The sequence below is a fragment of the Capsicum annuum genome, chromosome 3 (assembly GCF_002878395.1).
Source record: "Capsicum annuum cultivar UCD-10X-F1 chromosome 3, UCD10Xv1.1, whole genome shotgun sequence".
NCBI lineage: Eukaryota > Viridiplantae > Streptophyta > Magnoliopsida > Solanales > Solanaceae > Capsicum > Capsicum annuum.
Genome location: NC_061113.1, coordinates 257,983,410 through 258,007,650, shown reverse-complemented (window position 1 = coordinate 258,007,650; position 24,241 = coordinate 257,983,410). Strand labels below are relative to the sequence as shown.

At 33.2% G+C, this 24,241-nt stretch overlaps 2 protein-coding genes across 3 annotated transcripts; both read left to right on the top strand.

Moving 5' to 3' along the window:
• The first annotated feature begins 2,397 nt into the window (after positions 1-2,397).
• On the top strand, positions 2,398-11,575 carry LOC107861961 (topless-related protein 4). 2 transcript variants are annotated; one of them, XM_016707381.2, is made up of 26 exons: positions 2,398-2,562; positions 2,658-2,796; positions 2,899-3,078; positions 3,191-3,304; positions 4,633-4,791; positions 4,879-5,056; positions 5,202-5,322; positions 5,494-5,609; positions 5,857-6,025; positions 6,125-6,234; positions 6,326-6,395; positions 6,870-6,943; positions 7,044-7,139; positions 7,227-7,322; positions 7,886-8,013; positions 8,095-8,329; positions 8,418-8,579; positions 8,652-8,750; positions 8,930-9,073; positions 9,353-9,463; positions 9,593-9,772; positions 9,875-10,003; positions 10,124-10,219; positions 10,340-10,528; positions 10,800-10,960; positions 11,060-11,575. In XM_016707381.2, exons 2-26 carry the CDS (start codon positions 2,717-2,719, stop codon positions 11,250-11,252), a joined length of 3,390 nt encoding a protein of 1,129 aa, XP_016562867.1. In that variant the 5' UTR covers positions 2,398-2,562; positions 2,658-2,716; the 3' UTR covers positions 11,253-11,575. The 2 variants fall into 2 exon arrangements, with proteins under 2 accessions (XP_016562867.1, XP_016562866.1); XM_016707380.2 differs by having other exon boundaries at positions 11,054-11,575.
• A 4,122-nt stretch (positions 11,576-15,697) lies between these two features.
• LOC107861960 (phosphatidylcholine:diacylglycerol cholinephosphotransferase 1) lies at positions 15,698-18,659 on the top strand. The gene is made up of 3 exons (XM_016707379.2): positions 15,698-16,305; positions 16,543-16,680; positions 18,181-18,659. Exons 1-3 carry the CDS (start codon positions 15,907-15,909, stop codon positions 18,532-18,534), a joined length of 891 nt encoding a protein of 296 aa, XP_016562865.1. The 5' UTR covers positions 15,698-15,906; the 3' UTR covers positions 18,535-18,659.
• Positions 18,660-24,241: the final 5,582 nt, after the last annotated feature.

Here is a 24,241-nt window from a genome sequence, read left to right as displayed (position 1 = left end):
GCATGAGGGAACTGCAGAAGGAGGTTCATGACCTGCATTGGGAGTTGGCCGCCGTTAGAGTAAGGATGCTGCGGGAGATCCGCAGGCTCCGGAGGGTGCTGCTGTTGCCCTTTGAAGATTGGCCGGCTGGCCATAAAAATAATAATGATGTTAATAATGACGATAATAATAATTAAGCTTTTTTTCTGTTATATATATATATATATATATTTATTTTTTTTTGTTTATAAAAAAATTATGTTTGATGCACGACTTTTTATTTCTTATTTAATTTTCGTGCTATCTATTTCTATTTTTTAACGAATGACATGTCTACAATTAAGGAATAATTTGACTCCAGTATCAATAGCAAGAACATATGAGTTATCTGTTAGTTTAGTTTTTGTGTGTGACAGGAGCAGTATCTGAATTTTGTTGTTCGAAACATATTAGTAATCTGGTGAAACAAATTATTTATCTGTTGAAATAGATTACTAATCTGGTGTAACAGAATACCCATCTATTCGATTCATATTACGGACACCTAAAACCCTTAAACATGAATCCATCCAACATAGTCTACTGTTACAATAAAATATTTATTTGTTGTCTCAGATAATAGATCTGTTTAAACAAATTGCTCTTGTATTACATTCATGTCCGCGTGCAAGCTATTGTTGAAAAAACAACACACTAGCAGTTAGCCAGATTCAACTAAAAAGCATAATCTGACTTACCAAAGTCTCCTCTCAAGTAAATTCCAAAGTTGAAAGTGATTTACGAAATAAAATTTGACATAAGAATTTGGTCAAAGAGCAACAGTTGGGGTAACAACAACAATGGTTAACAAGAAGAATATGAAGATGATAATGAAGTATAAGATAATGATAATGAATCAGAAGATGAAGAATAAAGCAACAACAACAATGAACAACAAATATCGCGAAAAGAGAGAAAATAACAATGAATGACGAGAGAGAAAAAAATGCCTTTTTTCCCTTCGTTCTCCGTATATATTAACTAAAATTTGAATCAAAGTGTTAATTTAAAAACTTGTGAGTTATTTTCAAACTTCTCCAACTTTCTTAATCCATAATAAAGTAATTGTCACCTCCACCTAATAATTAAAACTTGTGTCACCTACACCTCATTTTAAAACTCTTTTGTCACTTGTGACCCAAACTCCCTAACTTCTAGATATGTAAGTTTTCTTTCAAAAAATTGAAGTTTCTATGTTTAAATTTATTGTGTATTTGTTAATTTAATTATGTTCTCCGAATCAAGCTAAACAAATAGAAGAGAAAGAAAAATACATATTTACTTTTAAAATATTCATTAAATATATATTTAAAACTTAATTATTAACACTTCAAATCCTCATTTTAAAATTCAAAATACATAAACTTAAAATCCTAATTTCCTCCCAAACAAAATGAGTTGCAATTTTACCCAAAGTAATGTTAAAAACACGTCATGTGTTGAAAAATTCAAATGTACTCGTATGCTAATCTAGGCATAGTAAATCATCCTTAAATGGAAGCTAAATAATTGAATAAAAATGGGACCACCTCTTTATTAGTTGATCTAATTATTAAAGCACATTTAAGAATGGTGCTTTGGTCGCTGTACCTTATTCCATTGTAACACGCAAAACTTACCGCTAATAAGTCAATTGACTTATCATTACTATCTACTTATCAGATGGAATCCAATCATGATAAGATATATAACTTATCACCATTTCAAACTATTCTAAATGATAAAAACTCGACTACTTATCACCACTTTCGCAACTGCGACGTGGCGATCTGGTGCATTTGTTCAAAAGTCGACGCGTTTGTTGGATCAAAATTTCTATTCCTTCCATTATTACTTGTCTACGATTTTAAAAATATATATTAATTATTATTTTAATTCTATTGATAAAAGATAATTTTGTTTTCATATGTTTATTCTTAACATTAATTATTTTTGTAGACGTTTGATCATATTTTATTATAAAAATTTTAATAATAATTTTTATTTTCAAAATGAAAAATACCATTTGAAAATCATATTTGTATTTGATCACGGAATAACTTATAGGTAGTTATCTTTTGTTTTTTATGAGTAATTTAAAGTAAAAAGGGTGAAAATATTTTTTTTTAAGAATCTTTAAAAAAATAAAAACAAAAATTTTCAGATTTTTGTGTTTCTGGAATTCAACTCAGAAAAAGTTTTTTCGAGATGATAGTGTTAATTAATAGGCTATATCAATCATTATTTTTTTTAATTGCAATGACAACGTGACAAGTAAAAGTGAATGGGAAAGTAGGTCGTGATCGTGTACTTCACGCATATGCAGGTGCGTAAGCTACATCCTCGTCACGCTTTCTGCATTTTGAGTATTTTTTTGTGATATAAATTAAAGCAGTGGGAGAGTGAGAAGTAGAAAGAGAAAGAAGAGAGCAAAGAAAAAGCAAAGGAAAACGACGGAAGCCCACCGCTAAAAGCCCCAAAAAAACCTCACCTTTCTTCTTCGTTTTCTTCATTGTTTATGTTTTCTGCAAATTCCGATCTATAAGTTTTTGTTGCTAAATTCAGGTATAATTCTTTTACTTTTTATGTGTTTTTTGATTGTGTTTGTGCATGTTTTTGTTTTGATTCGAATCGATCGGTTTTGAAAACCCTAAATTAAGGTCGGTGATTGGAGGATTGTTGTGGATCTGCGGAGGTTAAGTTTGATCAGTCAAAGTAAATGACTTCGTTAAGCAGAGAGCTGGTGTTTCTTATACTCCAGTTCTTAGATGAAGAGAAGTTCAAGGAAACAGTACACAAGTAAACGCTTTTTTCCTCTTTTTAGTTTATGTATATTTTTGTGATAATTTTCGTATTTTTTTTTTGTGATAATTTTTCGTATTTTTATCATCGATGATGAAGGTTGGAGAAGGAGTCGGGTTTTTTCTTCAACATGAGGTATTTTGAGGAGTCGGTGACTAATGGAGAGTGGGACGAGGTGGAGAAGTATTTATCTGGGTTTACGAAGGTAGATGATAACCGGTATTCGATGAAAATATTTTTTGAGATCCGAAAACAGAAGTATCTGGAAGCCCTTGACAGGTACATCCGGCGCTTACATTTCCTTGCTTCGTTTTGATTACTTTGGAACCCCATTTGCATTTTGGTTGTGGATTTGGTTTGGGTGGTTTTGTTTATTTTCGTTTTGTTGCAGGCATGATCAAGCTAAGGCTGTGGAGATTTTAGTGAAAGATCTGAAAGTATTTTCTACGTTTAATGAAGAGTTGTTCAAGGAAATAACGCTCCTCTTGACATTGCAGAATTTTAGGTATAGAATTTTTATATTGGTTAATTTAGAGGGTAGTTGGTTGTTAGATTGAAGATTCTAGCATTCATGACTTGGTAATTGTTTTCTTTGGTTAAGATAGTTAGAAGTATTTTGAGCAAAATTGTATATTCAGCATGAATGCAGAACCGAAGATTTCCGTGTAGTCGTATAATGTTGTTTGTTTCGTATATAAATGGCTGTAGGAAAACAAGTTTGTTATTAAGTGGACAATTCTCTACATCTCAGTAGTTTTTTCGCTCCCTGCAGAAAACTCGAGAAGTAGGCACCCGATATGAATGTGGATCTAGAAATCTATATGCGGAGGAGTAGAGCATGGGTTTTGAGATTCAGCTATAAATGTATAGTAAGGCATAGATAAGTCATATTCAATAATTAGAAAAGTCATTGGACTAAAACTAGCATAACTACATTCTTCTTAAATACCTAGTTAGATATCTCATGTAATAGCAAAGTGTCGTAATACTTACGTGAATGTACACGTGCACGCATGATTACCTATAACATGGAAACCAAACGGCACACAAACCTATACTTCTTGGTGGTCGTCAAATTCAAAGCACCAAAGATCTGTTGACCAAGTCGAGTATTTATCCCACAACCACACCATAATCATGTTGGATCAACACGGTGCTGCAAGGGAATTTGAAGGATCATTGCAACATAGATTTAGAAGATCTTGATGATCTGACTTTGAATTTGAAGGATCCTTGCAACATAGGTGTAGAAGATCTTGATGATCTGGCTTTGGTTTCCTTTATCTGGCCCCTCTTTTATTTGTGTTAATGCCAAAGGGTTGTCCCCTTGCCCTTTTGAATTTGGAAAGAGATCTTTAAGAATTTTGTTATAATCTGATCGCTACTATTCAACTACCGGCGAAGATTACACGAGTATTTTATTTCTTGTTTTGCGTGGTAGGTCAAACTTTGACCCTGATTATGTCCTACTCGATATGAAAGGTTGCTACATTCATTTCTATTAAGTGATTTTTCTGTGTTGTTTGGATGGGTTGTCAAATTTACTTTGTCGCTTTTGGTATATATGCTGGCTTTCTTGGGGGCGTGCACATTTGCTTGACAAAGTTGTATAAATAAAAGAAATGATGCTTAGCTAGGAAGAGAAAAAATTCCTTTTTTCTCTTAATTGTAAGATTTCCATATTTATATTCTAGTATCTCTCTGCATTTAGTTTTGCTAACTGTGATGCAGGAAATTATCTATAGGTGAGCAGTTGGTTACATTCCTTTCCTTCCAGTCTATCTTATTCATTTCGTGATAAAAAGTTTATGGTTTGAAAATCTGTAATGCTAGGGAGAATGAACAGCTTTCTAAGTATGGGGATACCAAGTCTGCTAGGGCAATAATGCTTGTTGAGCTAAAAAAATTGATCGAGGCCAATCCTCTTTTCCGCGAGAAGCTTCAGTTTCCTGGCTTAAAGAACTCAAGGCTGCGTACATTGATAAATCAAAGGTGACCACAGAACACATTTATTAATATCCTTTTTCAATTTACACCTTTATACGTAGATCATTATTATTCCTTTCTATCATCTCGCAGTTTAAATTGGCAGCACCAGCTATGCAAGAATCCGAAGCCCAATCCTGATATAAAAACTCTCTTTGTTGACCATGCTTGTGGGCAACCAAATGGTGCTCGGGCTCCTTCGCCGGTTGCTAATCCTATAATTGGTGCTATGCCTAAAGTAGGTGGTTTTCCACCTATAGGCGCCCATGGAGTATGTGGTCCTTGAAACAACTACCTCCTTTCTTTCTCTCTTAGTTTCTCCTTTTTTTTTTTTTTTTTTCAGAATGAATGTAAGCTCCCTGATAATATTATTTACTTTTGTTGTTGAAACTAGTCTCGTTTCTTTGTCTGAAAAGCCATTCCAGCCAGCACCAGCACCTATTGCTTCACTTGGAGGATGGATGGCCAATCCACCCGCTATGCCACATCAAGCTATTTCAGGAGGACCTCTGGGCTTAAGCCCTCCTGCTAATGCTGGTAATTCTGCTTTCTTACTAACGAATGGCATTTGAGTGTGACCTGTTTCCTATTGTTATATCAGCGTTTCTAATTACAAACCCCCCCCCCCCCCCCCCAAAAAAAAAAAAAAAAACACTGTTTTTCCCTCTGGCTAATTTGTTGGCTTGTTTCATGTGTGCAATATGATAGCATCCATGCTAAAGCATCCTAGGACTCCTCCTCCTAATAATGTTGCATTGGACTACCAAACTGCTGATTCTGAGCAAGTGCTGAAGAGGCCAAGACCCTTTGGGATGTCAGAGGAGGTACATAATATGCCATTTACACTTGTTCTCTCTCTTTTCTTTTGTGTGCGGGTGGTGTATTGTCATTCTGTTACTTGGGTTAGTTTAGAAGTTCTGCATTCTTGAGGTACTTTTTGGGGTTGAGGGAGTTTTTAATTCCTGCCAGTCTTTACATTTCCTTTTTGTTTCAGCTTATTTTAAAATGCGAAACTGTGCTTTGTCGTGGGATATCTGGTATTCATTTCTTGATTTAAATGGACTTCTGCAGGTCAATAATCTCCCTGTCAATATCTTCCCTGTCACATATCCTGGACAGAGCCATGCTCACAGTTTGCATTCCTCTGATGACTTACCCAAGACTGTTGTGGTGAACTTGAATCAAGGGTCTGCTGTTAAGAGCATGGATTTCCATCCCTTGCAACAAACTCTTCTTCTTGGTTAGCTTTATGTGTTACTGAATTTTTTAGATACACACTGCTTTTCACTCTTAGCATGTGATGTTATCTTTCTGAAGATTGTGCTTGTCACCTTTTCAGTTGGAACAAACATTGGCGACATTGCTATATGGGAGATTGGTGGCAGGGAAAGACTTGCATTTAAAAATTTCAAAGTTTGGGAGATAAGTAACTGTTCGATGACTCTGCAGGTTAGTATATCTCTGCAAAGCGTATTTAACCTTTTATGGGCCTCGTTCCATTTTTTTTTGTAGATTTTAATGTCCTCTTTCTAACGTTTAGGCTTCTTTAGCGAATGAATATACTGCCACAGTCAACCGTGTGATGTGGAGTCCTGATGGGAACCTTCTTGGTATGTAGTAATCATCCCTCTTGTCATTTGAAGTGAGGATTTTTCCTGGGGTGAAGGCTTTTTGACAAGGGTGCTGCTATTGAGAGAGAGTACTTGTAGTCTGTAGAATATTTGATAAAGCTCATTTTTACATATTAAAAATTCTCTATTATTTCTTTTGGTTTTCAGATGCTAAGAGGAAATTATAGATGATTGACTTTTGGTTGCTTTAAGCGTGGCTGTTTTGTTTTCTGAATCACTTAGTCGGGGTCTTTTTTCGGTTTGACTCGGTTTATGGGGTTGGTGCAGCTTGTTGGGTTCCTTTGTATATTACACCCTTAGTGAGAAGTATTGGTTTCCACTCCTTAAGGTTTTGTACCAGTGAATTGAGCCACTTTTTTCTCTTTTATGATGTGATATAACAAAGGAAATTTGTAAGGTCAGTAGTTCCTGTTATTCATCATGTTATTTTCTTGATTATCAATGTTGATCCAGGTGTTGCGTATTCTAAGCACATAGTTCATCTATACTCCTACCACGGTGGTGATGATTTGAGGAACCACCTTGAGGTGGGTTTAACTTCAGATTTCAGTTACATTAAGCTATATTTATCTGCTATTTTTGTCACTATCTTAGAAAACACTATGACCTGATCTTTATTTTTTCTAGATTGATGCCCATGTTGGAAATGTTAGTGATCTTGCTTTCTCTCATCCAAATAAACAATTATGCATTATAACTTGTGGAGAGGACAAGACTATCAGGGTATGCATTGTTGTGAGTTTTCAGCCTTCTAAAGATGAATTTAAATTATCAAAGGGCCTCATTTCGGAGCCTTTTATGTTCACTCAGGTGTGGGATGCTGCCACTGGATCTAAGCAGTATACTTTTGAGGGCCATGAAGCACCTGTCTATTCTGTGTGTCCTCACTATAAGGAAAACATTCAGGTTACCATCTAATTTGTGCATCTTTAGAATCCGAACGATGTTTATATGTATATGGAGTGTTGGTTGCCTTTTTGTTATTTTTTTTTGAGTTGACTTAAGACTTAAGAGTATGTAAAAGTGATACGTGGACTACCAATGCAAGTTTATCCTCCTGCCCCAAAATTGTGGACTATCATTACAGGAGACAATGCTATGTTGACAAGCTTTTCATAATTTTTCTAAGATATGCTTTTGGCCATGCTATTTACCCTTTTGGATACTCTATATTTTCAGACTTGCATTAGTAAATGCTGAATTTTGATGTGTTTTTTATTCTTGTCTTGTCTTTCTGCCTACTGTTTATGCATCTTTGTAGTTATCTCCTGACAACATTTATTGGACAGAAAACTTTCTGTAGCTTCAAATATCTGATATATTATGTTTATAAACATTGTTAGTCAAACAGACAATTGAATTTTGCATATTTTTCTTTTGATTTCTGTTTTGAGAGAGTTCCTCTGTTGATTTTTCTTTACCCTTGTCGTCAAATCTTTTTTCTAATCAACATCTTATTTTCTGCATAGTTCATTTTTGCAACTGCTGTTGATGGGAAGATCAAGGCTTGGCTGTATGACAACATGGGATCCAGAGTTGATTATGATGCTCCAGGCCACTCATGTACTACAATGGCTTATAGTGCTGATGGAGCAAGGTAGAAGTTAGTTAGCCACCTTTGTTCTCAAAATGGTTAAAGATTAAAGTGGCTAATGTTTTATTTGTCAAAAAACTGTAGGCTCTTTTCTTGTGGCACCAGTAAAGATGGTGAATCATTCCTTGTGGAGTGGAATGAAAGTGAAGGTGCTGTTAAACGTACTTATATTGGTCTTGGGAAAAGATCTGTAGGGGTGGTGCAATTTGATACTACTAAAAACAGATTCTTGGCTGCTGGCGATGAGTTCATAATCAAATTTTGGGATATGGATAATACAAACCTCTTGACGACGGCAGATGCGGACGGCGGATTACCAGTATGTAGTTAAAAGCTTATTACTGCTTTGAAGGTTATTGTTGTAAAATGTCTATCACTTCTAAAAAGATACAAATTTACCTTTATAGGCATCTCCATGTATCCGGTTTAGCAAAGAAGGGACACTTTTGGCTGTATCAACCAGTGAAAATGGGGTTAAAATATTGGCAAATTCTGATGGTGTTCGGCTGATCCGTGCTATTGAAAGTCGTACTCTTGATCCCTCCAGAGTTCCTCCTGGTGTTGTAAAGGTATATTTGTTTGGCGGCTTTGTTACTAATCTAAGACCATTATTTCATTTCATTTTTTTAAACTCTTGGCAGGCACCCATGATCAGCACATATGGTGCTTCTAGTTCAACTGCTGGAACTAGTATTAGTAATGCGGATAGAACTGCACCGGTGTCAGCCATTGTTCAACTGGTGGGTTTTATGCTTAGCTCATGTAGTTGGATGATTCGGTTTTCAAAGTTGCATGGTTCCACTGAATAACATTCCTTAACACGTCTTTAATTAATCTTTACATGTGCAAGATATTGTATGTTGTTAATTTGAACTCTTGACAGAATATTTTGTTAACCATTTTTAAAACTATCTTTTAGAATGGAGATAACCACAGCCTGCAAGATACCAAGCCCAGGATTTCTGAGGAGATGGAGAAGTCCAAAATTTGGAAATTGACTGAAATTAGTGAACCTGCTCAAGTTCGGTCCTTGAGGCTTCCAGATAGTCTACTGTCTGTCAGGGTAAGCATGCGGTACCTTTCTGCTTATTTGTTTAATTTCTACTGGTTGGGGGGACGAGGTGTTTATGAGTTCTCTGTTAGCTGTTAGCGGTTCCAGAACAAGTTTTTGTAAGTCTATTCATTTAAGTGTTTGTCTAGTCTATTCACGTTCTGGAAAGGAAAAATAGGTAATTTCACTGAGGTTTTGTATATTAGGTTTCATAATCACTCTCAAGTTTATATTTCAGTTATCTTACGTGACTTGACTTATTGTCAATCAATTTTTATATTTGCTATTCAGATAATTAGATTAAGGTATACAAATTCTGGAGGTGCAATTTTGGCTTTGGCATACAATGCTGTACACAAACTCTGGAAATGGCAAAGGAGTGAGAGGAACGTGACAGGAAAGGTACTGGGACTTATTTGTTTAGGTTCTTTTTCTCTTGCCATATGCCATAGTGAATTATCTTTCTGTTTCCTCTTTGACCTTAATGTTAATGTTTCTTTTCTGACGACCTTTCTCAATATCTCTCTCCAGGCATCTACTGCTGTCGCGCCTCAATTATGGCAACCTTCCAGTGGAATTCTGATGACAAATGATATAAGTGAGACAAATCCTGAAGAAGCTGTTCCATGCTTTGCACTTTCCAAGAACGACTCTTATGTTATGTCAGCATCTGGTGGAAAAATTTCTTTGTTTAACATGATGACTTTTAAGGTATTTATAAATCAATGTTTCTGGTTTGGTTGGACAGCTTGTGTATTGGTGTGATTAGTAGTGTTTAATATGAGTCTTAACATACAACTTAATGCCTTGCAGACAATGACAACTTTTATGGCCCCTCCACCTGCAGCGACTTTTCTTGCCTTCCATCCTCTGGATAATAACATTGTTGCCATCGGAATGGACGACTCTTCAGTACACCTCTACAATGTTCGCGTCGATGAGGTGCTGAAATCAATTAAGACTAGAATATCATACAGATATGTGATGCGTTCATAACATCATTTAATTACTTTTTGATTTTTTATGTGACAATTTAGTTATATGCTTGATTAAAATCTACAGGTGAAAAGCAAACTTAAAGGTCATCAGAAGAGAGTAACTGGCTTGGCCTTCTCTAGCGTTTTGAATGTTCTGGTATCATCCGGAGCTGATGCTCAGGTAAATTCCATGGTATATCTGCATGACCCAGATTCACTGTTGGGACTTGCTCAATGCTTGTTTGATAGTGTGGCATGATGTCTCTCTTTGTCTTGGATTCTTACCTTTTACATTCTTCAGCTTTGTGTTTGGAGCATGGATGGATGGGAGAAGAAAACCAGCAAGTTTTTGCAGATCCCCTCTGGTAGAGCAATAAATCCTCTTGCTCAGACACGGGTTCAGTTCCATCAAGATCAGACACAATTGTTGGTGGTTCATGAAACACAGATAGCTATATATGAAGCATCAAAGCTTGAATGCATGAAGCAGGTTTGTAGGACATACATCTGGTTTACTTGTTACTTTGCTTTTGGTGTGTTATGATAATGTTATGTCCTATGTTTATTTGGCAAAGATTATATTATTGTATGGGCGGAGATAGTACCATGGGCTTTCAGATAAAATAGGCCTCAAATCACACACTTGGAATTATTGTTAAAATTAGTCAAAGATATTGGTTTTAGTATTTGTATGTATGTCTGATCTGATCAGCTCAAGGAAAGAGGACTGTTGAACTCACAGAAATGTTGGTTCCTTGCAGTGGATTTCACCAAATGTTGCAGTTACTGATGCGACATACTCGTGTGATAGCCAGTCAATATTTGCAAGTTTTGATGATGGAAGTGTGAGTATCTTTACTGCTGCAGCACTCAAACTGAGGTGTCGGGTGAATCCTGCTGCCTATTTGCCTTCTAACCCAAGGTATGTATGTGTCAGGAACGATAGACTAAAACTAGGTTTAGTTTCATATTCACTCATGTTTGTCTCCTAGTTGCCTGATGATGATCTCGACAGCTCCAGAGTGTATCCAGTTGTCATTGCTGCTCATCCATCTGAATCAAATCAATGCGCAATAGGACTTACCGATGGCGGAGTTTATGTGCTTGAGCCTCTAGAGTCTGAAGGTAAATGGGGTACACCTCCTCCAAATGAAAATGGTGTTGCCCCTGGCATGAGCTCAGCTGCCACTGGTCTTGATCAAGCATCAAGGTAGTTGTTCGCAGTGGGCTCTCTGTTTCCCATCAAATGCTCCTGTGCTATATTTTTTGGGGGGAGCTGTAGATTTTCAGATCTAGGATACACCTCTTACGCCAGTGGTGAGAAGTTTGGCGGTTTCTCCAGTTGGAAGCTGAGACAGTTTGGAAAATCAGGATTCAGTTAAAGAAGGATTCAAAGAAAGTCTAAATGTTGATAATTATAGGTAGAGTAAGGTTTCAGTTCAACCTCTCAGAAATTTTGCCTGTAAGTTGTTTCTGTTCAAGCACTAAACTTTGGCACTGTAATTATCAAGAGCTCAAGCAAGTCAGTTTCTCTTTCTCTCTGTCACACACACACACATGCTCTTACTCCCCATACCTCACTTGTGGGATTAGACGGCACATGTCGTTGCTGCTCCGTCACAATAGTCCGCTATGTTTGATCTTGGTAAGCTGTTATTGGTTTCGCTGTTTTCTTATGAGTTAGCACATCTCCATTGTGACCGAGTGATCACATTTCAAAGTGGATAGCCAAAGTTCTACTAAATTATTTATTTTACATCAAAATTTGGTACAAAGCAAATGCCTGAAGCGTAAAATCACAGAGACTGTAGGGTGGAGGACGGGAAGTTCACAAGAAAACCCCTAAACATTTTACCTGCGTGTTACACTAATTTTACAGGTTCTTATAGAAGTTACCGTCCCAACGATATGAAAGGAAATTTGTCACACTTACACATACATAGAACAACCTACTTTCTCTTTTATCCTTTTCTATAATTCTTCTATCTCAGTTTTTGTAATAATCAGCAGCTATGATTGATTCCTCAAATTTGTTGAGTTGGGAAAAGTTGTGGTTCACTTTAGGAGAGTGCATAAAAAGAGCAAAACAGCGCATGAGAGAATCAGGACACATAACGAAATATAATTGCATACAGCTATCAGAAAAAGACTGGAGACAAAAATGGTTTGTCTTTTAATTTTGGTTAAATCAATTTAGTTATTACTAATAATTGCTTAATTTGAATCATTTTAAATAAAATTTATTAATTGATCATTCTATTAAGGACGAATACATTAATTGAAATTGTAAGTGGATTTATCAATTCATCTTTAATTTAGTCAAAATCAATTTATTTATTACTAATAATGACTTAATTTGAATCATTTGAAATAAAATTGATCGATTGATCACTCTCCTCGAGACGAATACACATAGTTGATCATGTAATTACTATGAGATAATTGAAATTGTAAGTGAACTTATCAATTCATCTTTAATTTTGGTTTTATCAATTTAGTTATTCTGAATAATGGCTTAATTTGATTCATTTTAAATAAAATTGGTCAATTGATCATTCTAATCATGACGAATACATTTAGTTGATAATTTAATTACTATGAGATTAATTGAAATTGTAAGTTTATCTTTAATTTTAGTTAAATCAATTTAGTTATTACTAATAATATCTTAATTTGAATTATTTCAAATAAAATTGATCGATTGATCACTCTACTCAGGATGAATACACTTAGTTAATCATGTAATTACGATGAGATTAATTGACTCATTAATTCATGTTTAATTTTAGTTAAATCAACATAGTTATTACTAATAATGGCTTAATTTGAATCATTTAAAATAAAATGGCTCAATTGATTATTCTACTAAGGATGAAACACTTAATTGATGATTTAATTATTGAGATTAATTGAAATCGTAATTGAACTTTCTAATTCATCTTTAATTTTGGTTTTATCAATATAGTTATTTCTAATAATGGTTTAATTTGAATTATTTCACATAAAATTTGTCAATTAATCATTCTATTCAGTACGAAACACTTAATTGATTATGTAATTACTATGAAATTAATTGAAATCGTAATTGAACTTACTAATTCATCTTTAGTTTTAGTTAAATCAATATAGTTATTTCTAATGATGACTTAATTTGAATCATTTCAAATAAAATTGGTCAATTGATCACTCTACTAAAGACGGACATACTTAGTTGATCGTGTAATTACCATGAGATTAATTGAAACTCTAATTGAACTTATTAATTCATATTTTATTTTAGTAATCAATTTAGTTATTACTAATAATGACTTAATGTGAATCAATAGATGACTAACATGTTACAACAGATGAGTAATCTGTTAGAAATGACCAAACAAATAAAAACATTTATTGAAAATGACCAAACAGATATAGACACCTATTGCAACAAATGACTCACTTGTTGCAACAACTAATTCATCTATTAAAAATTATCAAACAAATATAGACATCTGTTGCAACAGATGACTAAGTTGTTGCAATATATGAATCATCTATTGTAAATTACTAAATAGACAAAATATGTGTTGAAAAGCAATTTAAAATACTAAAGCTCAAATATTTTTTAGGAGAACTCAAATGTTTTCCCCCTTGTCTAAGGTCTTGTCTTCAATTTTAGTTAAATCAATTTAATTATTATTAATAATTGCTTAATTTAAATCAACAAATAACTAACCTGTTATAAACATTTATTGCAACAGATGACTAACTTGTTGCAACAAATAAGTGATTTGTTGGAAAATAATTAAAATACTAGGAAACTTAAACATTTTTAAGAGACCGCAAATGTTTGTCCCATTGTCTTAAAGACTTGTTTTAAATTTTAGCTAAATCAATTTAGTTATTAATAATAATTGCTTAATTTGAATCAACAGATGACTGATATGTTGCAACAGATGATTCATCTGTTGGAAATTATCAAACAGATAGAAAATCTGTTATAATAGATGGGTTATCCATTAGAAAGCAATTAAAATACTAGGGAACTTAAATATTTTTAGGAGAACTCAAACGTTTGTCCCCTCGATCTTTTTACATTTGATGTATGATACACTATTTTTGTCTTCTTTACCCGTTTCATGAAATTTTTTATGTGTTTCACTTATTCATTGTACCCTTATTTAAATTTTTAGAATTTTTTTAGGTAAAATTTTGTTCGTATATCACTTGGACATTACTTCATAGGTGATTTTGTAAGTATAATTATGATTTTTGTTGAATTTTTTATTTGGTATATTTGCTACTGCTACAATGGATAGAAACTGCAACATGAATCCAATATATGAGTCATTTATTATAACAAGTGAGTAATCTGTTGCAATATATGACTAATCTATTGCAACAGATGACCCATTTGTTGGATTCATGTTACGGCACTATAATACAAATCCAACAGATTAGTTATATATGTTGCAACAAATTACTCATATATTGCAACAGATCAGTCAATATGTTGCAACAGGTTACTCATCTGTGCAGCAGATTACTCATATGTTGGATTCACGTTACATGTTTTATCTACTGTTGAAAAAACAGCAGTAGCAGATACACCCAGATGAGAAATTCAACTAAAAATTATAATTTTACTTACTAAAATCACCTATAAGTAATTCCCAAGTGATATACGAATAAAATTTACCTAAGAAAATTAGATCAAGTAGCAATAGTAGCGGTAACAACAATGTTCAACAGCAAGAAGATGATGATGAACAAGAAGAGATGATAATGAAGAATAAGATGATGATAATGAAGAAGATGATGAATAAAGCAACAACAACAATGAACAACAAAAATCACGAAGAGAGAGAAAACTCCAGTAAATGAGAAGAGAGAGAAATGTGCCTTTTTTTCCCTCCATTTCTAGTTATATTAGATTTTACATTGAATCAAAGTGTACATTAAAAAATTTGTGGGTTATTTTCAAATTTTTCTTACTTTTTTAATTCTTAATAAAGTAATTGTCACCTCCACTCAATTAAGACTTGTATCACCCACACTTCATTTTAAAACTCTTTTTATCACTTAGAGTCTAAGCCCCATGTTTCTTAATCTACTTTATTAATCATTATGTTTTACTCATGTATGATTTAACACAGTATTTAAATAATATTCAATAAATAAATAATGATTTTACTATATTATAAATAAAATAATGATTTTATTATATATATATTTTTTTAGTTTCTTTGTTTATCTTTCTTTATCTACTATTTTACTTCTTCCGTCCGGTTGTGTTTGTTCATTTTGAAAAAATTAATGAATAATTTATCATTATTTATTTATTTTACTCTTGCTATCAAATATTATTTATATATTTATTTTTCAAGGCATCAAATTTATTATATTCAACTGATAATATAGTAAAAGTTACCAGCATTATTTGTTGTTTTTTAATTTATGTGACAAGTCAATAGTGAACAAATATTGTTGATATGAGAGAGAAAAAATGGTCCGACAGTATTTGTATTAAATTTATTATATTCCTGTTGATGAATGGGAGAAAATAATATACAAAATTTACTATTTTCGAAAATAGCCATAGTTAATAAAAAGTACTTATAAATTAAAAATCAAGTGATAATATATATTTTAATCTTTCTTATAAAATTAAAGTTTATTTGGCGTTAGTCCACAATTAGGTGTCCCCATTATCCTGCATTTCAAACACCTGTGGGCTGTGACGATAACCAAAACTCTCAACCCCCTTTCTCCCCCCTCTCATAAACACGACAATGACCTTCGTAAACTCCGTCACTTTGATTCCCATATAAATACCAACACCAAATCCCTAATTCACCATGCTTTTCTCCGTTACCGTCTCCGGCACCGATGAACGGTGACACGTTCCCTCCTCGTAACGGCTCTTCCATCGCTCTCATCAAAAGGCATAACAACACTAACGGAAAACAGAAAACCAAACGGAACGGGAACGGTAACGGAACAGAAATGAAGAAGAAATCATCATTGTTGGACGGTAAGGGTTGGTGGTTAGGCAATGCGTATTTCATGAAGTGGACTGCTGAGGATGTATTCGGTGTAGTGAAGTACCATCCTATACCGTGTGTATTTGCTGCTTCATTGTTGCTTTTCATGGGAGTTGAATATACACTTCGTATGATTCCAGCTTCTTCTCCGCCGTTCGATCTGGGATTCATTGTTACTGTTCCTCTTAATCGTTTGCTTGCTGCTAGACCTGCTCTCAATACTCTTTTTGCTGGATTAAACACGGTAAGCTACTCACATCACAGATCTAATTTGCATGGACTCTTCATTTTCAATGCCGCACTTGTGTTCGATCGATCCCCCAAAAATACATTACACATTTTCGAATAAACCAATCGGTGCATATGTGTTGGTGTTATCGATCTAGTTGTGTACTGGATCTACATTTTTATCGTCATATTCTTTTTTCTGATTTTTTTGTTAATTTAATTTTTTAATGAATCTACTTTGGGTTTAATTTAGGTATTCGTGGCGATGCAAACGGCGTACATTTTGTGGACATTTTTAATAGAAGGACGGCCTCGGGCGACAATATCGGCGCTGTTTATGTTCACGTTTAGAGGGATTCTTGGGTATGCTACCCAATTGCCATTGCCAGAGGTAGGTTTTATTTTTTCCTTTTTAGCGCACCATGAATACACCTAGATGCCTTTTGCTTTATCACTTTAAAAAGAGAGTTTGATTAATTATAGCAAATCACCTTTACCAATAGTAGCTGCATTTACCAGACATTGCATGTAATATCTCTTATCTTCTTTTAAAAAACAAAATACTCGGCCATTTTAAAAAAAAAAAATTATCTACTTTTCTTTTTAGTTTAGTCCGTTTTAAAGGAATGACTTTTTTTTTTTTTTTTTTTTTTCCATTACTTTAATAGGCAAAGTAGGTCTTTAATATTTTAAGACGACTTATTTGTAACAATATATATGTAACTTAAACTCTTAAAAGAGGCGTTCTGTTCCACTTTATTCGCGTAGATCACAAGTTAACCGTGCAATAAATTTACCCAAGCCATTTGTTTGAATTTAGAGTTCATCTCGCTAAGTATAATTAAATAAGAGTTGATTAAATAAGAGTTTAAGTTTGATACACCGGCGGTGCATTTTCTTTTTACACCATCATAATTCATGCAGGTCATTCAGTTTTATATTATTTTCTTTTTACACCATCATAATTCATGCAGGTCATTCAGTTTTATATATTTTTACCTGAGAAATGAATGGTCTACTACAACAGATAATAGTTACCAGATAGTGTAAAGAAAATACACCACGGTGCATTAAACTTAAATTCATTAAATAACATGTATTTTACTTCATTCAATCATTTAAGCATGATAAATTACATTAATTAGTTGTAACCACGAGTGGATAAGATTTTACCCAAATATAGATGATTAACGGTAAAATCTTACCCACATCATGTCAATGTAATTTATCATGTTTACTTGACACTCCTCATAAAAAAATATTTTTCGTACGTAATAGTTTATTTTAATAGATCAATTTTATTAATTATATTTTGAATATCTAAATTTATCTATTAGTCTCTTAAAAGTATCTATTTAATAATAACAATAATATGAAAAGAAAATAATAATTTATCTCGTACTATTACTTAAAGTAAAACGAAAATTCGTCTTTAAGAAATATTTTATTTAACAAAAGTGGCAATGCTGAGAAAATGCTGCCTACTACTCTATACAGTAGGAGTTTTTCTTTTTTTCCCATTAAATCGGCGTGGGGGGGGGAGGGGGGGGGGGGGGGTGGGCGGCGACCATATGCCCAACTGCACATAATGTCACGTATCCAACTGTCATTTATGTACCCTTAATAAATAGAGTAGTAGCTGCCTAACAAATTAGTTTGGACTGAATGAATAATGTTACTGTAATTCTCTGAGCATGCTAGTACTTCCACATTAATGTACGTAAACATTAAGGTAGCACCACCCGCTTTGATTCTGACAAAGTTGACAGTGTCACTGTCTACCATTAAACCTCCATGTGCTGCGCTTATCTTAACATGGCGATTCAATTATAAACTACGAGTAGGGAATGGTATTTATAAATGCACTGAACAATTGCTTTTGCAATTGTAGGATTTCTTGGGGTCAGGGGCCGATTTCCCAGTAGGGAATGTGTCGTTTTTCTTGTTTTACTCAGGTCATGTTGCTGCGTCCGTGATTGCTTCTCTGGATATGAAACGCATGCAGAGGTGGGAATTGGCTAGAGTATTTGACGCCTTGAATGTATTGCAAGTTGTGAGGTTGCTGAGCACTAGGGGACATTACACTATTGATTTGGCTGTGGGTATTGGCGCTGGCATTTTGTTTGATTCTATGGCCGGAAACTATGTGGAGACTAGGACAAAATTATGTGCTGCTGCTAATGCTAATGGTAGTGGGTTGGAATACGAAAATGGGGTCAAATATCAAAGTCTATCCTCAGATTAAGACGTATCAACCACTCAAATCTGGGGTGGATTCTATCTTGAATTGTAAAGATAACTTTGGCTTTGTCTAATTGTACCGTCTCAGTGCACTTATGTTTTCAATTACTAGTTTTTTTGTGACTGCAATTACAGCTTCCCACCCACCCAACGCCCCACCAGAAAACGTAACTCTCCATGCTTTTCTTAATTTTAATGTTAGCAGCGGTTTGTAGATGATGGTACGTGATGGAACAACTTTCTTTACAAATGGACACTTGTTTCAAGCATAAAATAAAAAAGGCAACATTAAACTCAATATATTCTTTCCATAATTAAAATTCTTAGCCAGAAATATATTTGAAATTAACAATTAAAATAATGGTAAATTGGTAATGATAATATTAATCTTTTATATTACATATATTTTTCCTTTTTACTACGTTACTTCTAGTCAAGAGTGAAACAACCTACATATACTTATCTTCTCCCGACTCTACTTTGTGGTGGATATATTGAGTTATCTTCTCCCGACTCTACTTTGTGGTGGATATATTGAGTATGTTGTTGTTTAATATGTAACCATTAGTCCCTGTTATATATGGACGAACAAAATTTCTACATAATCATTATTAATTTTCAAAATTTTGGTCTTAAATGTTATTGGTCTTGTACTTTTAAAAAATAAAAAATAACTCCCCAAACATAGTATTGTATGTGTGAAATTCTATTATTAAAAATTAAATTGTAGTTGCTTTAGAAAATCCGTTATTTTGATAAATGTTAGAAGTATATATCATACTTTAATTGAATAAAATTATAAGCAAAGATACTTACATGATCACGAGCCATCGCTAATTCATAAATATATATAAATAGATTTAATTATTTATAATGATGGTGAATACTCTGCAATTACATAATTAATTAAATCAAAAGTTTATCATAATTTTCTATTGGATATTTGTTTTTAGTGAATTCAAGGGTGTTTCTGTTTTAGAACGGTACCGGAAAGAAAAAAACTAAAATTCTTTTAACATTATCACGTTGCGGAAATTTGAACACATTTTCAAAAAGAAAAATGAATTTAGGGAAAAACTATATTGAATTTAACATTGTCTTTTTATTTTACGGAAATTGATTATATACACCCTCGAATTATTGAAAATGGTACGTCTGTTATATTTTTGGATTATGTATACCCTTATTGTCTAACCGTGGATATATATATACCCCTAAACTACTGAAAATGGTATGTATATACCCTTCAGTTAGATGGTGCGCTCTACATATCCTTGTCGTAAGGGAATTAACCCATTTTTCCTTAGCAATTTCTCCCCCGAGCCACCAGCGAAATGTTATGTGGCTGACAGAGGCGGATCCAAGATTTTAAGCCCGTGGGTTCCGAATAAAATAAGTAATATATCAAAAAAAAAGTCATTCCAAGGGGATTCGAACTTGAGTATATAGCATAGGCACTTCTTCAAGTCCCTTCTTGGGAGCTAAGCCAACTAACAACTTTGTCAATGGTTCCTTACTTATGTTTTTTTTATATATTCAATAGATTTTTAATATATGTACAAGATATACGAAAATGTTTGGGGGGTCCCGGAAACCCCCTCCCCCAATGTTAGATCCGCCCTTGATGGCTGGAGTAGTCGGAAGCGAGTTTTGGTCACGCCTATTTCTTGGCGAGCCAAAATCAATGTGGTCACAAAACATTTTTTTAGGATGAGGACACTTGGACGAAACTCCCTTCCGACTCCAGTCATAGAATATTTTATCGGCAGGGTAGGAAATACATTGCCTAGGAAAAATGAATTAATTTCCTTCGAATGAGAACATGTGACGCGTGTCGTCGAACTGAAGGATATATACGTATCATATTCAATAGATTGGAGGAATATATATGACTTGTTTTCATTTATTTTATGCTTAAAATAAGTAAGTGTCCACTTGTCAAGAAATAACATAGCAGCCTCATACAAGTAATATTGGTTATGTGACACATAATAAAATCTCTTACGAAAGAGGACCGCACTTGTAATTTACAAAAGAATATTGGGACGATATTCACGTTTAAAGTTTGTGAACTCTTCTTTACTTTTTCTCTAGGCCCACGACTAAATTTAAATTATTACATTGAATGACCAATTTTTGAGGCGACGGTTTTTTTTCCATTGCTCGGGGTTTGCACTTTGAACCCAATCGTAACCATTTAACCACAACCCAATTTACTTACTTCCAATTCTCTTTGTAAACATCCAATTTGTTATTATGAATTTGAAGTCTTTTTTCCACTCTCATAAAAAGTTGGATAGAGGCTTTCAAGCCCATGCTATATATCCACCTTGGAATTTGGATTATACATAAAGTAATAATACTAATAATTAAGGTGGAATATTGTGGGACGGTGGTCGCACACAATATGAAGACCACATTATTAACATAGGTTGATCAGGTCTTCTCTGTCCACCAACAGATCATCACCAACTCTTCAATTAACGATCATTTAATGGAAGGTATAGATATAGAGTGTACATTCAAAATTAGTTTTACTTTCACCATACATTTGGATCAAAATCAATTCTTTCTAACTCCATCTTTGCTATTATTATATAAATGAATGTTGAATCTAATACTTAAATACTTGTCGTATGAGAATTGAAAATAAAGAGTTGTGCAATATGACGTAATGGGAAAGCAAAGGAAGTGTCCTTCTAATAGCTTTTTCTTTCCGTTTTATTAAATGACCGACTTGTACGTCAACGTAAGAAAATTTCCAACCACTTTTATTTATTTTCCTAAGCAAGAATTTCCAACCTACTATTGTTGTGACGGCACGAGTATTAGGCTAAAGTTTACATTCGAGAACTATGTTAGTTTTAAGTTAAATTATTTACTTACCTGATATGTAAAGTTCTACAACTATCAGATTACTTAAAATGCATTAATTAATCGGCCTGGATGAATAACTTCGAAAAGAATAAAGATAACATATGAAGAAAGTAAATATATATTCCTTCCATCTCAATTTATGTGATACTTCGAGTCAAGTATTTCTTTGACCGGAGTTTATTTTGATATTTTTAAAATATTTTAAATTGTTATTGTGATTTGTTTTCAAATATATACATTTTATTTTAGGAGTAATTTGATTTTTTTTGCACTGTTGCTTTATATGCCCAGGAGCAGGACCATCAAACAGGAGCTTTAGTAGTTGTATGCCTAGTCTTGGTGCCTGCTGAAAATTTGGGGAAATGTGAATTTTCCAAAACAAAGGGTTAAGATGCATGTATAATACTGAAGTTTAGTCCTCTGAATATGGTGGACAGGACTTTATTTTCCTAAGTAATAGGAAGTGAATGATATAAAAATTGTGTATTGAATGTACAATCACCCCAGGCAGAGCAAATTTTCTGCAGCACTATTTTTTCCTCCCTTTCTTTTCAAGCATTGGAAAAACAGCAAGGCAAAATTCAGTACATTGCTTACAAAACTAAAGAGAAAAGGAACCACTCATGGGTCATGTCTATGAAATGATATTAACACAAGAATTATAGACTCACTGATTACAATACCACTATTTCAACCAATTCAGTTGTTAATCTAGCAAGTAAATTACGAACCAGTTCTTTAATTCAACTACCACGGATTGATAAAGAACCACTACATCAAATATGATCTTTGCCGGCAATTAATTAACGACTAGCTTAATTGCCGCTGAATATGTTTTTGTAGAGGCATTTACTAGTGACAATTACATTTTAACTTTCTTTGTAAATGCCCCAAGTCTATAGCGACATTAGATCCAATGACAATTAACTAATGCTTTTAACACTCTTTGTTAAATTGCATATTTATTGCCGCTAAAGGTTGTTTTTTTGTGTAATGCTGTATGCTTGCTAGAGCATATTTCTTGTAAATTACTACTACTTTAAGACTTTGAATGGCAGCAAATATCCTACATATTTCTGTACTCCCAGAGATTTCTAAAATGCTCATGTTAAACCAAGCTACTCATCTTGAAGTATTAAACAACATGGGTAATTCCTGGACCTCCAGTGTTAATTGAAGTAACTATGAACAGTAACATGTAAACTGTTGATCCGATTTACTACTATATGGAAGTACATTGATTTCATACACAGAACAACAAAGTTACTTAAAGTCTTTAAAACAATTCAAGCTGGCAGCTATCTTCACAATTAATCATCAAAAAACAAAACAAGACCTCTATATGTAGCATAGGAACTGGCATTATTACTAAGCAGAACGAGTCGTGGATACGTGCTCGTCCATATTAAGTGAATCGTTGGGTATCGCACACCCTTTAAAAAAAATAAAGGATAAATTACACAAATTTCATATTTAAGAGATTATATTACCTAATATTCCTTACATTTTTTAACTTTATATAAAATCCAATTTTCCAACTTTACTCTTGATACATATCAAGAAAACCCCACATCCTATTTTTACTCCACGATTAACTCATTCAAGATCTCCTTCCCTAAAATATCTCCCTAATTATCAATAATTTTTTCTCTTCCATTAATGCTTAAATCATTTTCCTTCTTAATTTTTTCTCCTCCATTAATGCATGCAACTTTTTTCTTCCTCTCCTAAAATCTCTCTCATTTTTTTTTTAAAAAATCTATTGATAAATATATAAATTTATTTTGTTATTCATACATGTTTATTTTGGTAATGGTGATTCATATGAATGCTAAATATGATATCATTATATGAGTATTATAGTGATTCATACGATAAATACATTTTGTATGATTTTAACGGGCGATACATATTATATTATGGTGGTTCATATGGCAGATACAATTATTGAGTGATTTATATGATATTAATGAGTGATATATATGGTATCATGGTGATTCATATGGTAGATACAATTATTTATTTCAATTATTGGGTGATTCATATGATATTAATAGGTGATATATATGGTATTATGGTGATTCATATGGTGGATACAATTATGTATTCAATTGTTGGGTGATTAATATGTTATTAATGAAAGATAATGGTGTAATCAGTGTAGGAAACAAAAGTAATAATATTTTTTAAAAAAGGACTAAAAACATTGAAACATAATTAAAATTAAATCTAAAAAAAAAAAAAACCAAAATTAAAGAGAAAAAGAACCAAAAAACCCCAAATCTTTCATAATTAAAGATGAAAAAGAGAAACATAATTAAAACACCTAAATTAAATCTTAAAAAAAATAAAAAAAATTAATTATTTTTCCTTAAATAAAAGAATACAGTGAATAAAAGAGAATCTATTATTTCCTTAAATAAATATCTTGTTAGTCTTAAATGTATCACTTTTTTTATATGTACCGCAATATAACATATATATCACCATTTCAAAAAATCAGAATAAAATGTAATTAACAAAATAATCGAAATTTTATGTAATATCACTTAAAATCTCTTTACTAATACCCTTTTGATTATTTCCAAACTATTCTCATACAAGAAAAGATAAAGTAGTTAAAAAGCTCGTTAAATGAAAGACAAATACTGAAAAATTTACTTATTTTGAACTATAAAAAAAAATATTAATTTAAACCGTGTAATATAGTCATAGCCAGATGTAGAGATTTGGTTAGGAAGAGTTAACCCTGTAACTTTATCACATCTTGGATCCCTGTCTACGGGGCTGCCTTTGCTCAAGAGATAACACAAACCCAAAACCCACTCTGCCTT